Source organism: Blennius ocellaris (assembly GCF_963422515.1).
Source record: "Blennius ocellaris genome assembly, chromosome: 16".
Classification (NCBI taxonomy): Eukaryota; Metazoa; Chordata; class Actinopteri; order Blenniiformes; family Blenniidae; genus Blennius; species Blennius ocellaris.
Genome location: NC_137665.1, coordinates 2,564,268 through 2,577,067, shown reverse-complemented (window position 1 = coordinate 2,577,067; position 12,800 = coordinate 2,564,268). Strand labels below are relative to the sequence as shown.

The 12,800-nt window shown below is 43.9% G+C and overlaps 1 protein-coding gene across 1 annotated transcript; it reads right to left on the bottom strand.

The window, feature by feature from the left end:
• Nucleotides 1-10,161: 10,161 nt before the first annotated feature.
• nol12 (nucleolar protein 12) lies at nt 10,162-12,445 on the bottom strand. The gene is made up of 6 exons (XM_080510988.1): nt 12,296-12,445; nt 12,029-12,134; nt 11,907-11,955; nt 11,595-11,743; nt 11,056-11,153; nt 10,162-10,564 (listed from the first exon to the last, which is right to left on the bottom strand). The coding sequence occupies exons 1-6, from the start codon at nt 12,403-12,405 to the stop codon at nt 10,369-10,371; spliced, it is 708 nt and encodes a 235-aa protein (XP_080367114.1). The 5' UTR covers nt 12,406-12,445; the 3' UTR covers nt 10,162-10,368.
• Between the last annotated feature and the right edge of the window lie 355 nt (nt 12,446-12,800).

Below are 12,800 nucleotides of genomic sequence, written 5' to 3'. Positions count from 1 at the left end.
TCGTCAAAAAAGAACATAAAATTGACTTCTTTTTCTGAATTCTTTACCTGGACTTAGCTCATCTTGCACATGAGCCATTTTCTCCTGCCTAAAACTTTGTTTTAAGGCTGAAACCTTTAAAAGAAAAGTGGGTTTTATTTTAATTCATGCTGCAAACTGAACATGTGTCACTCCCAGCTGTACAGTGACACTTACAGTACGAAGCCAACACAGTACACAGTAAACACAAGAGCAAAACAACACGTTTGGAAGCGTAAAACACATGTTTAAAGGCGATATTTAGCGAAAAGAGTTTTAAAAAAAGTGTCTAACGCTTAAAACACGTCTTGATTTCAAGCTAGTAGCATTTCTTAACGTGTTAATTTTGCTACTAGCTTCGTAATGCTAATATACGTGAAGGAAAACACGTAAAGCGACTAAAAGGGGTAATTTCGGTTGAGTTGGGAAGAGGTGTCAAGTAGGTAAACAAACAAACAAACAAACAAACAGCTCTCTGAGATGCGAAACACACTTTAGTGAAAGTTGTGAAACAGCTGCTTTACTCACCGTCATGATGGACGGATCCGGACGGAGTGAAAACAGAGAGAAACTGTTAAATATAAAGAAAATAATAACATAAAAAAAAATAAAAAAATGGAGCTCAGCTCATCGACACCTTACTTTTCAGCGAGGGCGAATTAACGTGAAAAGAGATTAAATAAAATAAAAAAAAATAAAAAAAAAAACACCCGCCATTCATAGCAGGGTAACTTCACTTCATCTCTCCACACGGAGAAAAGATCGTCCCACTTAAAAAGTCGGTAAAGTAAAGTTTAAAAGCTCCTCTTTCTGGAGACTCGTGTGGCGCTAACGTTTCTCTGTCTGCCACTTCCTGGGCGGATCCGCCAGGACCGCTGCTGAAAACAAGCCTCTCTCTCTCTCTCTCTCTCTCTCTCTCTCTCTCTCTCTCTCTCTCTCTCTCTCTCTCTCTCTCTCTCTCTCTCTCTCTCTCTCTCTCTCTCTCTCTCTCTCTCTCTCTCTCTCTCTCTCTCTACACACCAGAATCACTTTTAAAATTACTTTTTCTTTATCTCTTGGATGAAAATATAAAGGCACCGTGAGTAAAATCGGGGTGAAAAACGTGAAAAATGACAAGAATTTCGAAAATAAATAGTAAAATTGATCAAAAAAGGGTTAAAATGTCCTTTCCTGTGGCTATAAGACTCATATAGTCTGTGCTATGTTCATTCAATCCTCTCTATGCTTATTGCAGTCTACATTTATCCTCGTACATTTTGATTACTTTTGACATTTTTATCCTGTCTTATATCATATTCAACTTTGTTTATATTCATTCCGTGCAGAGCAACGTTTCAAGTCATTTCCCTCTGGGATTAATACAATATTTTATCTGGAGAGCTAACCCTATTTTACTCTGGTCAAGTCAACGCCAGTCCTTCATTTGTCACAAACAAATATGCACAATATAATGTGCTGGGAAATGTTTTTATACCTGTTCCACACTGAAACGAACAAGCAAACCTGCACATGGGGAGAACATGCAAACATTGGCCAGTATTTGACCCCATGACCTTCACTCTATGAGGCAAGAGCGCAAACCACTGCGCCACTATGCCATTGTTTTAAGCAATAAACAAGCTTCACACAGTACGAGATCATACATATATATAAATATAAAACAAATCAAAGATTACATAGAAACAAAAGAGTCTCAAATAAAGAAATACTTACAAGATTACACAGGGACCAAAAGCTGGGGTTTCACTGTTTCTCCATACATTTACAGAATTAAAAGAAAAATGCTGAAATAGTTCCTTAGGAAAAGTGTGAAGTATATAGATTTCTTTTTAGTAATCACAATGGTATTAAAGGCCAAATCATGAACCATGCAGTGATGGAAGTCTACCTAAAAAGCATGACTGCATTTATAAATGCTGAGTTGTTTCGAACAGCTGCAATGAAAATTAAATCTCAAAAATTCAGCAGAAGGATACATCTTTACCAAATATACTTTTCTTTTTGCTACATCTTACTCATCATAAATCTTTAATGCTTGAAGATTAATCACCCCCCCACACACACTTTCCTACCCTCCTCCTCCAAAAAAAAAAAGTCAACCTCTCTCTTGGTAGCTATTGGTTTCAGTTCAGGAATTTCAACACATGCCCCAGCAGACCACAATTGACAAAGCTCAGTCAGTCTTATGAAATGACTGCAGGGTGTAGGTGCCGTCTACCGACACGCAGCTACACACACGGGGCGGCTTAAAGGGAACGCGCAGCGCAGATAGAAACTGGCAAACCCTTCTGACGCGACAGTGTCTGTCACGATAATTCCCATTTCCTCCTTCGGCTGCGACTGGGGGCGTAGGATTTGGGTTAGGAGGTTTCAAACGCGTATCAACTCCGGGGGTCAAGTGTTTGTGTGGTATTGGGTTAAGCCCACTCTGTTTGCTCACACTTGTGCTTGGTTGCAGATCAAGTCCTGCTTTCTGAGCAACTCGTGCGGAAAACTAGACAATCGCCGATGTGCATATACCCGTTCTGCTCAGTATACCAACAGCTCAAGGGTGTCGGGTAAATAAAAGCCACAAAATAACAGACAGGATCTGTGCAAACACTGGTAAATGTGTAACAGAAAGATACCTTGAATTCGAATGGACCGAACAGCAATAAACTTGTCGAGAAGCACGTGGGGCCTCGCAGGTTTATTGTGTGCAAATAATAGCGATAACACAAAAGAAAAAGTGTGAGTTCAAGCCTATATTATGCATGACGGAGGCGATGGTGTTTCTGTGACAAAGCAGGCGTGCAGTTCGATGACGCACATTTTCCGTAAACACGTTGCTGCATCGTCACATACCTGCATCTGTTCTGCCCTGTGATGACTCCCTTTCCAGGAGCGGCCCTCGTCTGCAGTGGGGCTGCCAGATCTCTGGAAAACAATCGGCCCGTGTTGATGCAGAAAAAGAAAGAAAAAAAAAAAAAACAACTGAAAAAGATCAATGTGTTTGTGGGAAAATGTACAAATCTATAAAGTTTCGCATCCACAGGTGGATGGTATGTGGACTAGTGGGTTAAGCATTAACACGTCAGGCAGGTGAGAACCACAAGGCCGCAATGAAATGGATTATATTGTGCAGAGTAAAGGTGCTTAATGCAGTGTGTGTGTGTGTGTGCGTGTGTGTGTGTGTGTGTGTGTGTGTGTGTGCGCGCGCGCGCGCGTGTGTGTGTGTAAACTCTTGCAGGGCTTTAACACAGTGCTAAACTTAGAAAGGTCCCTCATAATGTCACTATTTAGTCCACACTACTTAAAAAAAAAAAAAAAACAGATTCAAATGCCTAAATCAAGAATCTAAAAATAAATTTAGGTTGGAAAACTAATTGTGTCGTGTAAATTATAACGTGGTATTATTCCACAGGCATATGAAAAAGTTTTGGCATCTCTCCGAGACTGTATAATAATTTAGTCTGCCTTTACAGAAAATAACTACAGTGGCATGTCATTTATTTGTAATAAAAGTGACCCTTTAGCACTTTCAATGAATTCGGGATTTTGAGCATATCACTTCCAATCGTTTACAATTTTAGCAACGGTTATTGATTAGCGCACATATAAAAAAAAAATCTTGTTTAGACTTTATGTACAGAAGAAGTGAAGAAGTGTGAGTCAATAAACAATACTGTTATGTACTTTTCCAACTGGATATGTCCGAATTTTGTAACTGGGAGACTCTCAAGTCTTTCATATAGAAATACCCTCATAAATTCTATACCTCACGTCCCTGAGTCGAACCAAATAGTTAATTTGTTCTCTATTTTCCTTCAATTATGTCAAACAAAGTAAACGTGGAACCATAATCTTTGTTTAAAGTCTTTGGTGAGATTTTTCTGTTTTCTATTTCTGATTTTAATCGTCCACTAATCCATCCACTCATTGAGCCGATTTTGCTCTCGCCCCTAAAATATGCTTCAACCAGCTTACCTGTAAAGAGGTGGAGGAGTGAGCTCGAGATAGATACCCGCTGCCGGCGTAGTGCCATTCTCTCTCGGCGTCTCCGGCGTCGTCCCACTCTCTGGAGGGATGTTTGCTGAGGGAGTGGCTGAAATGGCACAATTGTCTGTCAGATCCGACTTAGTCCTATAAAATTCCGTGGAAGCAAAGTTTGCTGTACGACTACTTCAAAAGGTGCCAAGAGAATATAAATATGTAAATCCCCAAGCACTCATTCAAGTTCACTTGTAATCGTTTGTTTATTAAGTATTTCATCGGGTATCAGTCCATGAACAAGTCTCACCTGGCCGGTTTAAAGAGCTCTTGTCGCCGGACAGGCTGTTGGCTCTGTGGGCGTCCCACGTGGCTCGGGCCCTCCCTCTGATGGATCCTTTTCACCTTTGGCAGGTCAGCCATTGTGGCATACTCCTCCCGACTCAGCCCTGTGGATCCTACTGACTCGGAGGATTCCATGGAGCTTTGCGAGGAGGTGTACCTCTGGATTTGAATCTGTGGTGAGGGAGAGGGGCTGCGTAGGTGATGGGTCTGCCTCCTGTCGTCGTCGTTACGCCTCCCGGCCCCGGTTTTGACACTCCCGGGACTCCTTGGTGGTTCTAAAGTGACAAAAGCTGTTCTGGGCCTGTTTGTTGTCGGTCGAGAAGGTGAAGCGGCACGTGATAATGAGGAGCTGCGGGGGGAGTGAGCCAATTCCCGCCATGAGTGTGGTGAACTGCCAGAGGTAGACTTTGTGATGGATTGTGTGTTTTTTCTTCGAAAGTTGCCACTGGAGTCTCCATTCGTGGCACTTTTGAGGACCGAGTATCCCGGTGGTTCGCTGTTGCCTCGCTTGGAGGGAGAAGAGTTGGGCCTGTTTTGTATATTTCTGTTTAAGTAACTGGAAGATTCGGACTTCCGTAGCAAATGATGGTCAGAAGCATCATAATTTTTCCGTGAAGGCAGCGAGCTGAAGGTATCATGACATCTGGCGGAGCTGCTGAACTCAGATTTGCGAAGCATAGACTGAGAAGGAGCGTCGTAGTTTCTCCTTGAAGGGGAGGAGTTCCTACTCTGATGACTACGGTCCTGTAATGAACCACTTGTGTTTGTTTTCCTGAGTTGGAATTGATTCTGTGTTTCGTAGCCTTTTCGACCAGGAGAGGAAGATCGGCTGCCCCTATCTCGAACGCTACCAGCGGTGCTCGATCCAGTCTTGCGGAGTATCGATTGAGTGTCATAACTTCGTCTCGAAGGTGACACATTGGGAACCTCATGCTCTTCATCATCCAGTCCACTTCTAGTTGACTGGGTACGCAGCAGGGCCTGGCTTTCAATACCATAGCCTTCCCTTATTGGGGAACCACAGCGTCCGTGTTGACCTCGCCCATTGAGTGACATTATAGATTCAGATTTATGAAGGACAGACTGACCAGATGAGCTATAATTTCTCCTCGTCGGTGAGGGGCTAGGACTGCCTCGAACACTGACTGAAGTCCTTCTCGACGGAGAGGAAGTACGGCTGTTGGATGCACGTCCACGTGATACACTACTAGTAACTTCTGTTTTGCGAAGGGACATTTGACTTGAGGAGTTGTAGCCCTTCCTTGAGGCGGATGAGCTCCTGCTGTCACCACGTCCATTTAAAGAGCTGCTTACCTCTGTTTTCCTTAACGCACCTCTAAAATCTGAAACAGTGCTGGACTGAGACTTGGCTGAACTTGCAAGCGATTTGAAGTTTCTGGGTAAAGTTCCCGACTCGACACGTTGTCCATGTGAGCTTTGCATGGGCCCTCTGGACCCTGGAGCTATCTTTTGTGTCCAGCCACCTCCGTCAAAGTTATGCCTGCTGAGAGAAGTGCTGGACTCACTGCGTCTGAACGGTAAGTTCGTACGAGAGGGAGAGGAAGAGCGAGACTGCACGGCCGAGCTTTGCCTTGAGGAATCATACCGTCCAGACTGTGGATGGGAGGACATGTGAGAAGAAGAGTTTCCCCGACTGTATGAGCTGCCGAAAGGTTTTCGACCACTTGAGGCCAGTGACTCTGCTATCTTAAAAGGAGTAGGACTTGGAGAGCGAGGTCCAACTTGTGCCTCAACCTCAACCGCAATTTCATAGGGATCAGGAGGAGGGATCTCCATAAAGAGGTCGTCATTTTGAAGTTCGGGTATCTGCCTATCAGACGCTACCCCGAGGTTAGGATTTCTGAAGGGCACCGTGTCTTTGGCCTCAATGCTTCTGTGGCTGAAGATGGGATGGCCTCTCTCGAAATGGCGATAAGGAGTCGGTGGGCTGTTGTCTCGCAGTGAACGGGAGCCTGTAGCCCTCCCGAGGGAGAAGTAGCCGCTTTCACGCTTCTCCCTCTCGTCTTTTAACCCTGCAAAGAAAAGCAGGATCTTGAGATTGTCACAGAAACACACAGAAGACGAGATGCACACATCAAAGTTCAACTGGCAGAGGTTTCTTCACACAAACCGTGCAATATTGTATTACTGATAATCGTCCCTGGACACCTCGTCTGGTGACAGCAAATAGCATTGCCAGGTAAAGAACACCTCTGATGGTAACTGGATATAGATTGGTCAAGTGCAGGAAGTCACTCAGCCTGATACTGCAAAGAATATTTTGTCCTCCATGTATTTGAATAAGATATGTAAATGCATTTACATTCACTCTACTTTTTTACTGCATTTCCAGCAATTTGTTATCTCCTTCAACTCTGACTGTCAATCCATCTGATCTACTGCATCATGTAAGGATATTTCGAGAGCACCTGAGCGTCTATTGAAGCCATCTCTGCTCTGGGCTTCGTCCATCCAGGCCCGGGGGTTTGGCCGGTGGGGTGGAGGGTCAAGCCGGGTCATGCTGGGTTTGCTTGAGTGTCGGCGGATCGGGAGATATTCGTCTTCTGCACTCGCGGAGCCACTGAACTCTTGGTAGTCACTCTGGTAGTGACAGCTGAGTTGAAAGAAAACGACAAGCTGAAGTTAGAAAAGGTGAGGGATTCCAATTGAGGAAGAGAGAAGTCTCACACCATGTAAAACAACAAGACTATTTATCATAAAAGCAGTTATGATTTCAAGCTTTTCTGATCGTCTTGTTATCGCTATCACAGATTCTTACCTGTCTGTACTGTCGTCGTCGCCGTCACAGACGTAAAGCTCACAGTCGGGGCTCAGGATGCACAGAGGGATTTCCTCGTAAACCCGACGGCGTCCATTGGCACCACAGTAGCTGCTCACCACGGACAACCCATCAGAGTCCTCCTGATAGGGTGACCAAGACAACCGCCGGCCAATCACAAAGCAGCAGCGAACCCCATCTTCTTCCAAGCCTCAAACCTGCTGCGGCCAACAATTCTCATCTCCTGCTAAACGCCCAGATGACTCTGAAGGAAAGCAGCTTTAAAAACTAACAAAATACACAGAAGCTTTACAGTAAAGTGGAAATACCTAACAAATCCAGATCTCTGTGCGTGGCTCCATCCATGAGAACAAACAGTTCGATGAATAGCGTCTGTACCCTTAGTCCTCTCTGACAGACGCTCACATGTTCAGTCTGCTGTTCGATTAGGGTTACACCTCTGTAACTCAACCCGACTCGTGGCTTTCCTCATTAATTTTTCAACGCTTTTTTTTTTTTTCTTGCCATAAGCCTTCCTCTTGAAATGTCTTGAAATGGAAAAAATAAGTACATTTGTCTGTGGAAATTTCCAAACGTAGTAAAAAATTTATTTCTAGGAAAGGTTGGCGCTCTCGGAGCTTCAGCAATGCAATTGTGAACGTTCTGCACATAGATAACCTGCTGCTCAACACGCAGGTGTAAATACCTTTCTGGAAACAAGGAGCAGTTCTGACTGTTTTAATGCGGCAAATGTAATCATCCTTTTCTGTTCAGCGCGTTTCAGTCTAATGTTACAAGTGATTCCCAAGTGAGGAGTTGAGTGATCCAGCTTCGTTAATTTATAATAGGATCCACCGTTGCCACCCTGCTTCACGTCATCGTCTCTTTCTGACCCTTTCTTCTTTTACCCGTAAGCAACAGAGTCAAACTCGGTCACATCAACTGTAATTACATGTTATCTACTGTCATGGCAAAGTGGCTTGGGATTTCTTTGCTCATCCATGGATTTTATATACATATATATATGTATATATTAGTCTTGAAGATGTCCAGTTGAAATAGGTCAGTTTAAAGTGTAATAACAAAGCCGAAGTTTTGATCTTCAAAGCAGGTAAAACTTATTTAGTCAATTGCTTTTGCATCAACGCTCAGTGTTTGTCTGTTGTTGTGACCTCTGACTTCTCTAACTAATCCAGTCTGTCAGCACACACTGCACCCCCGGTTTCTCATCAGCGCCTCCCTTCTCCCTGGTTACCTGGCCGCCCTCCTCACGCCCTCTCACTCGTTTCTCTCTTTACCTTGCTGCTGGTGTCTCTTTCCTCCGCCTGCGACTGGATCGGCGTCAGCAACGCCGCTTTGCCCGGTCCGATCTCGGGCCCGCTCACGGTTTTAGTGTCGGACCCAGGCTCCGCGGCGGATTTGTGCCGCGCGGTGACCTCGGCGCCGTCACCCACGCCGGCGTGCAGGTGCCTCTGGCGCAGGCAGTCATGGCAGCGGGAGGGGTCGAAGATGTTTGGCTGGAACTTGGGGCAGATGGGCTCATCGGCGGAGAGGGGCATGATGAGGCCGAAGGAGGGACGTGGTGACTCATTGCATCCCCACACGAGTAAAACTAAGAAATATGGTCAGAATGCCCAGACTTTAAAACGCACGCCAGAAAGACATGCATTAGGACTGAAGGTTACAGCCCACTTTAGAATAATTGTTAAAAGTTATATTGTTTGTTGATAATTTGTAAAAATCCCATAATTGCAACCCCCCCCCCCCCCCCTAAAAAAACAACTTTGGAAAAAATCATACAGTTAGACACAAGATTTTAAACATTTGATATTTGAGCATCTCCCACATCTTTATTTCACAAACAGACACGAGTGTACAAATACTACAAAGTCCAAATCATCTCAGTGACACAATCTTTATGTTTTTCTTCGATCTGGATGTAGAGAAAACTTCAAATCTTTTTTTTTTTTTTCTTTGAAATGTGAGGTCTCATTACAGAAATGTCTAAGAGATTACTTGGAACTTTGTGTAGTGATGAGTTTGGCTGAGAAACTGCGACGAACCCAAAGCAGCTGCTTTCAATTCACATAAAAATAAAAAAAAGGACGGTTAACTTTCATGGCTGAAGCAACATCTAAAGCAGAACAATTAAACACTAAATAATCACACTTGAGTGTAGTGAAACATAATCCAGTCAGCGCTGTCAAACCTCCACAGACTTAACACAAACCACAAGACACACACTGTAATTTAACAGCTCATGGGAGCACAGAGCCTCCAGGAAAAAAAAGCAGGCATGGTGTCAATTAAGGGAAGTCTGCAAAATATTCTAGAATGTCTTTGCTAGGGGAAAAAGAAAAAAAAAAAAAAAAGTAATAAAAGACAAGAATTACCTCCCGAGCGTCTCCGGCTGTCAGCTCCACGTTGAGTGTGTCATTAGCAGCTGGAGGATGAGCGGCCCATTATGCACGTGTCTACTCTACCCATCTTCCGTCTCTATCCTCCCGGGCTGCCAAAACGCTCAGATCAATCCGATTGGCTGCTCCGACAATGGGCTGAAACTGAAGCGTCGGCGGCCGCCATGGCGGCTCTCGGTTAACGCGGTGGCGCCGACGAGGGAGGACGCAGCCCCGGAGCCAACATGGAGCCGGTGGCCTGCCGGCTCCTCGATTGAGGGGTTGTATTAAATATCATGGGCTTTAGAAAGCGAAATGAAACGCTCATGCTAGTGACAGCTGGCCCCTGCTGGCTCAGGTTAACGTAAATAAATAAACACAGGTGGGGTGGGGGGGTTTACATACGTTGAGAGTTCTGCACAAGAGCAAATGAAGACATTCTGAGAGGAACTGGCTATATATGCTTTACGGAGCTCTCAGTCACACACAGGTAACACTGAGCTGAGGAAACGGAGCTCAGGGTTGGTTTCCTGATGTTCTGTGGAGGATGTTGTCCACAGCATCAGGTTTCCTATCAAACAATAGAGCAACAGAGGGACACAAAGCCTCACGGGACACACTTAAAAGTAGGAGACGGATCACTGCAACACGAGGTCAATAGCAAACAAACATTTTATTTACTCGAGATTTAAAGTCTGACATGTTACAAAAAAAACCAAAACATTTTATTTTGACACTTCAGCATCTTCATTTCTCAAACTTGTCGTCACGCAGGAGCAGAACTACTGTCAAGTCCTTTATAGATGAACTCCACAAGAGCTCAAGTCTCTTCCAACTTGTTTGGTTTCTGCACACGCTCCGTCAGTCGTCGTGATGCCGCCGCTTCCCGGTCTGTCGGCGCCGCTGCCGCTTGCTGGTCCGTCCGGCTTTGCTGCTGCCGTCTGTGGCAGCAGGTCTCTTGTCTGTCGCTCGGCCTCGTCCGCCTCGGCCTTCCTGCTTCCCTTTCCTCTTCCGCTTGCTGGTGTAAGTGCTCAGCGCCGTCGTGAGGGAGCGGATCCTGCAGAGGTGGGAAGAGAGGGGTTAAAAATAAACCACGGATAGCGAGAAGGTGCAGGAAGGCGTGGGTGAAGCAGATTTACCGTTTGCGGAGAATGTCTGACTGTGTGACGGGACTGCTAATTAGCAACACCGCGGTAATTATACATGCATCACAATACAGGGATGATGATGATCTCCCTGAGCCAGTCGACGTGAAACCCGGTCCTTGACTGATTGTTTCTGGCAATCATACTTGTGATCTGCATATTTGAATATTTAAGCCAGATGCCCTTCCTGACACGACCCGCTCCATTTATCCAGGATTGGGAACGACACTAACATCACACTGCCTTGTCTCACGAGAGGCTGAATTTCTATTTTGAAAAAAAAAAAAAAAAAGTCTAAACTCCTACCGTCCTTCATTAATTATTACATGATAAACAAAGACAGAATACAAAGCAGTAACAAAATATTGATTCGTAAGATTATCTGTGCGAGTAAAAATCTTACTTTTTGTTCATAATTGGATTCCCAGCTTTCTTTGGCATCGATTCCATTTTCTCTTCTTTTCCTTCCCCCTTTTCTTCATCCTCGTTTTGCTCATTAGCCTGGAAAGCAATGAATTAACAGTGTTAAATACAAACAACTCATGTCAAAGCACGTCATGACTTTTCAACATCTTAACACTAGATTTTACTATTTGATATATGTCCCAAATTGTAAATTCTGTCCAAATTTACATTTTCATACAGCAAAACAAACAGACAATAAGAAATAAACATGCTCAACTTCTTGTCCTGCTGATTTGTGTTGAATGTGTTGTTTGCCAGCTGTTATGAAGCTTGTCTTGAATTAGCACCGGCTCTGCTATGAATACTTTTTAAATAAAATTTTCAGAAGCAAACTATTTGTATTCATATGCTATTTATCCAGCTTCCACATACAAAACCTTTTTCCCAGAAACACATGGGAATGTAATCCTCATTGACCCTTTCAAAATGCAGATTGTCAAACAGCCTGTTCAAATGAATGCTGTCTGAAAGGTTTACCTGATGAGTTGTTGCCAGCCCGAGCATGTGAGCACCAGTCAGGTCAAGGTCACTGATGGTTGTCACGGTAACCGTGTGGTTGGGATGGTCATACTGCACAGACTCTGTTGTGCAGGTCACCGCATCCTCCAGGTCATCCTCTGCTTCATCTGGTGAGAAAGGGAGGTTTACACACTCACGATAGGAACTTTATTTCAAAGTCATTCATTTTTATTTTTGAAAGGTTTTAATAAGTGTAGCTAAATTAGATGGATGGTTTTTTTTTTTGTTGGTTTTTTTAAAATTCATTCAGAAACATGCAGTCAAACTCACCCAGAGCCTCTGTCCTCTCCTTCAGCATCTTTACATACTCCTTGTGCCTCTGCAAAGAGACACATCGGAATGAAACGCAAGCACATCTTTAAACGTAAAGACTTCTCTGACAATGGACTTACTTCTTCTCTGACTCTGATCTGCTCCTCCTTGATTTTCTTTTTAATCTCCGTCACGGCTGCTTTCCTCCTCTCCACTTTTCGTTTGTGGAAACCAGTAAGATAATCCCTGCGAAAGGAAACAGGAGAATGGAGGCACCAATGAACGTACATCATGTACATTTTAATAAACTATACGAGTTGTTATCGTTTTGAGTTATCGTAAACACCGGTGGATATAATGCTAATGCTAGTGGCTATCCGCCGCTCATAAACACCGGAAATACTTACTGTCTGTCTTTGTCGTCAAACGTCACGATCAGTTTATTCTCTCGCTTCTTAGATCCCGGCTTGAATTTAGCATTTTGGGAACCTTTAAAGTGTTTTTTTGTGTTTTTCATGGCGCACACGTGAGTTTTCCCCGAAGAAGTGGGAAAAGTGTTTCCGTGTTCTCTTAAAATAGGTCCGATGGGCAACACCGCCAGTGGACTGACCGTTCCGCTGAGTAATGGACACGCGGTGGCGCTCAAGGTGCGGCTCCTCTCAATATATTATTTTGTTTTAATTTAATACATTTTTTTGAGCAAAACGATTTTATTTTGTTCATTTCTTTAACTCGTTCCTTTACTTGATCATTTAAAGTGAAAAATGTTTTGAACAATGCTAAAAAATATAGTATACATTCATACTGATATATTTGAGCTCAGACAGAGAGATAGACAAATAGAGGAAGTTCCTCAACTCATGACTCAACCTTTACTAATGGTGCATTGGAGATTTATTTGATTTATGAGGT

Excerpts from the sequence above, each read along its gene's own strand:
- nol12 (XM_080510988.1), bottom strand. The coding sequence starts at position 12,405 with ATGAAAAACACAAAAAAACACTTTAAAGGTTCCCAAAATGCTAAATTC. Across the intron at positions 11,744-11,906 it reads GGAGAGGACAGAGGCTCTGG|ATGAAGCAGAGGATGACCTG; the intron begins GTGAGTTTGACT and ends CTTTCTCACCAG. Across the intron at positions 11,154-11,594 it reads GGCTGGCAACAACTCATCAG|GCTAATGAGCAAAACGAGGA; the intron begins GTAAACCTTTCA and ends ATTGCTTTCCAG.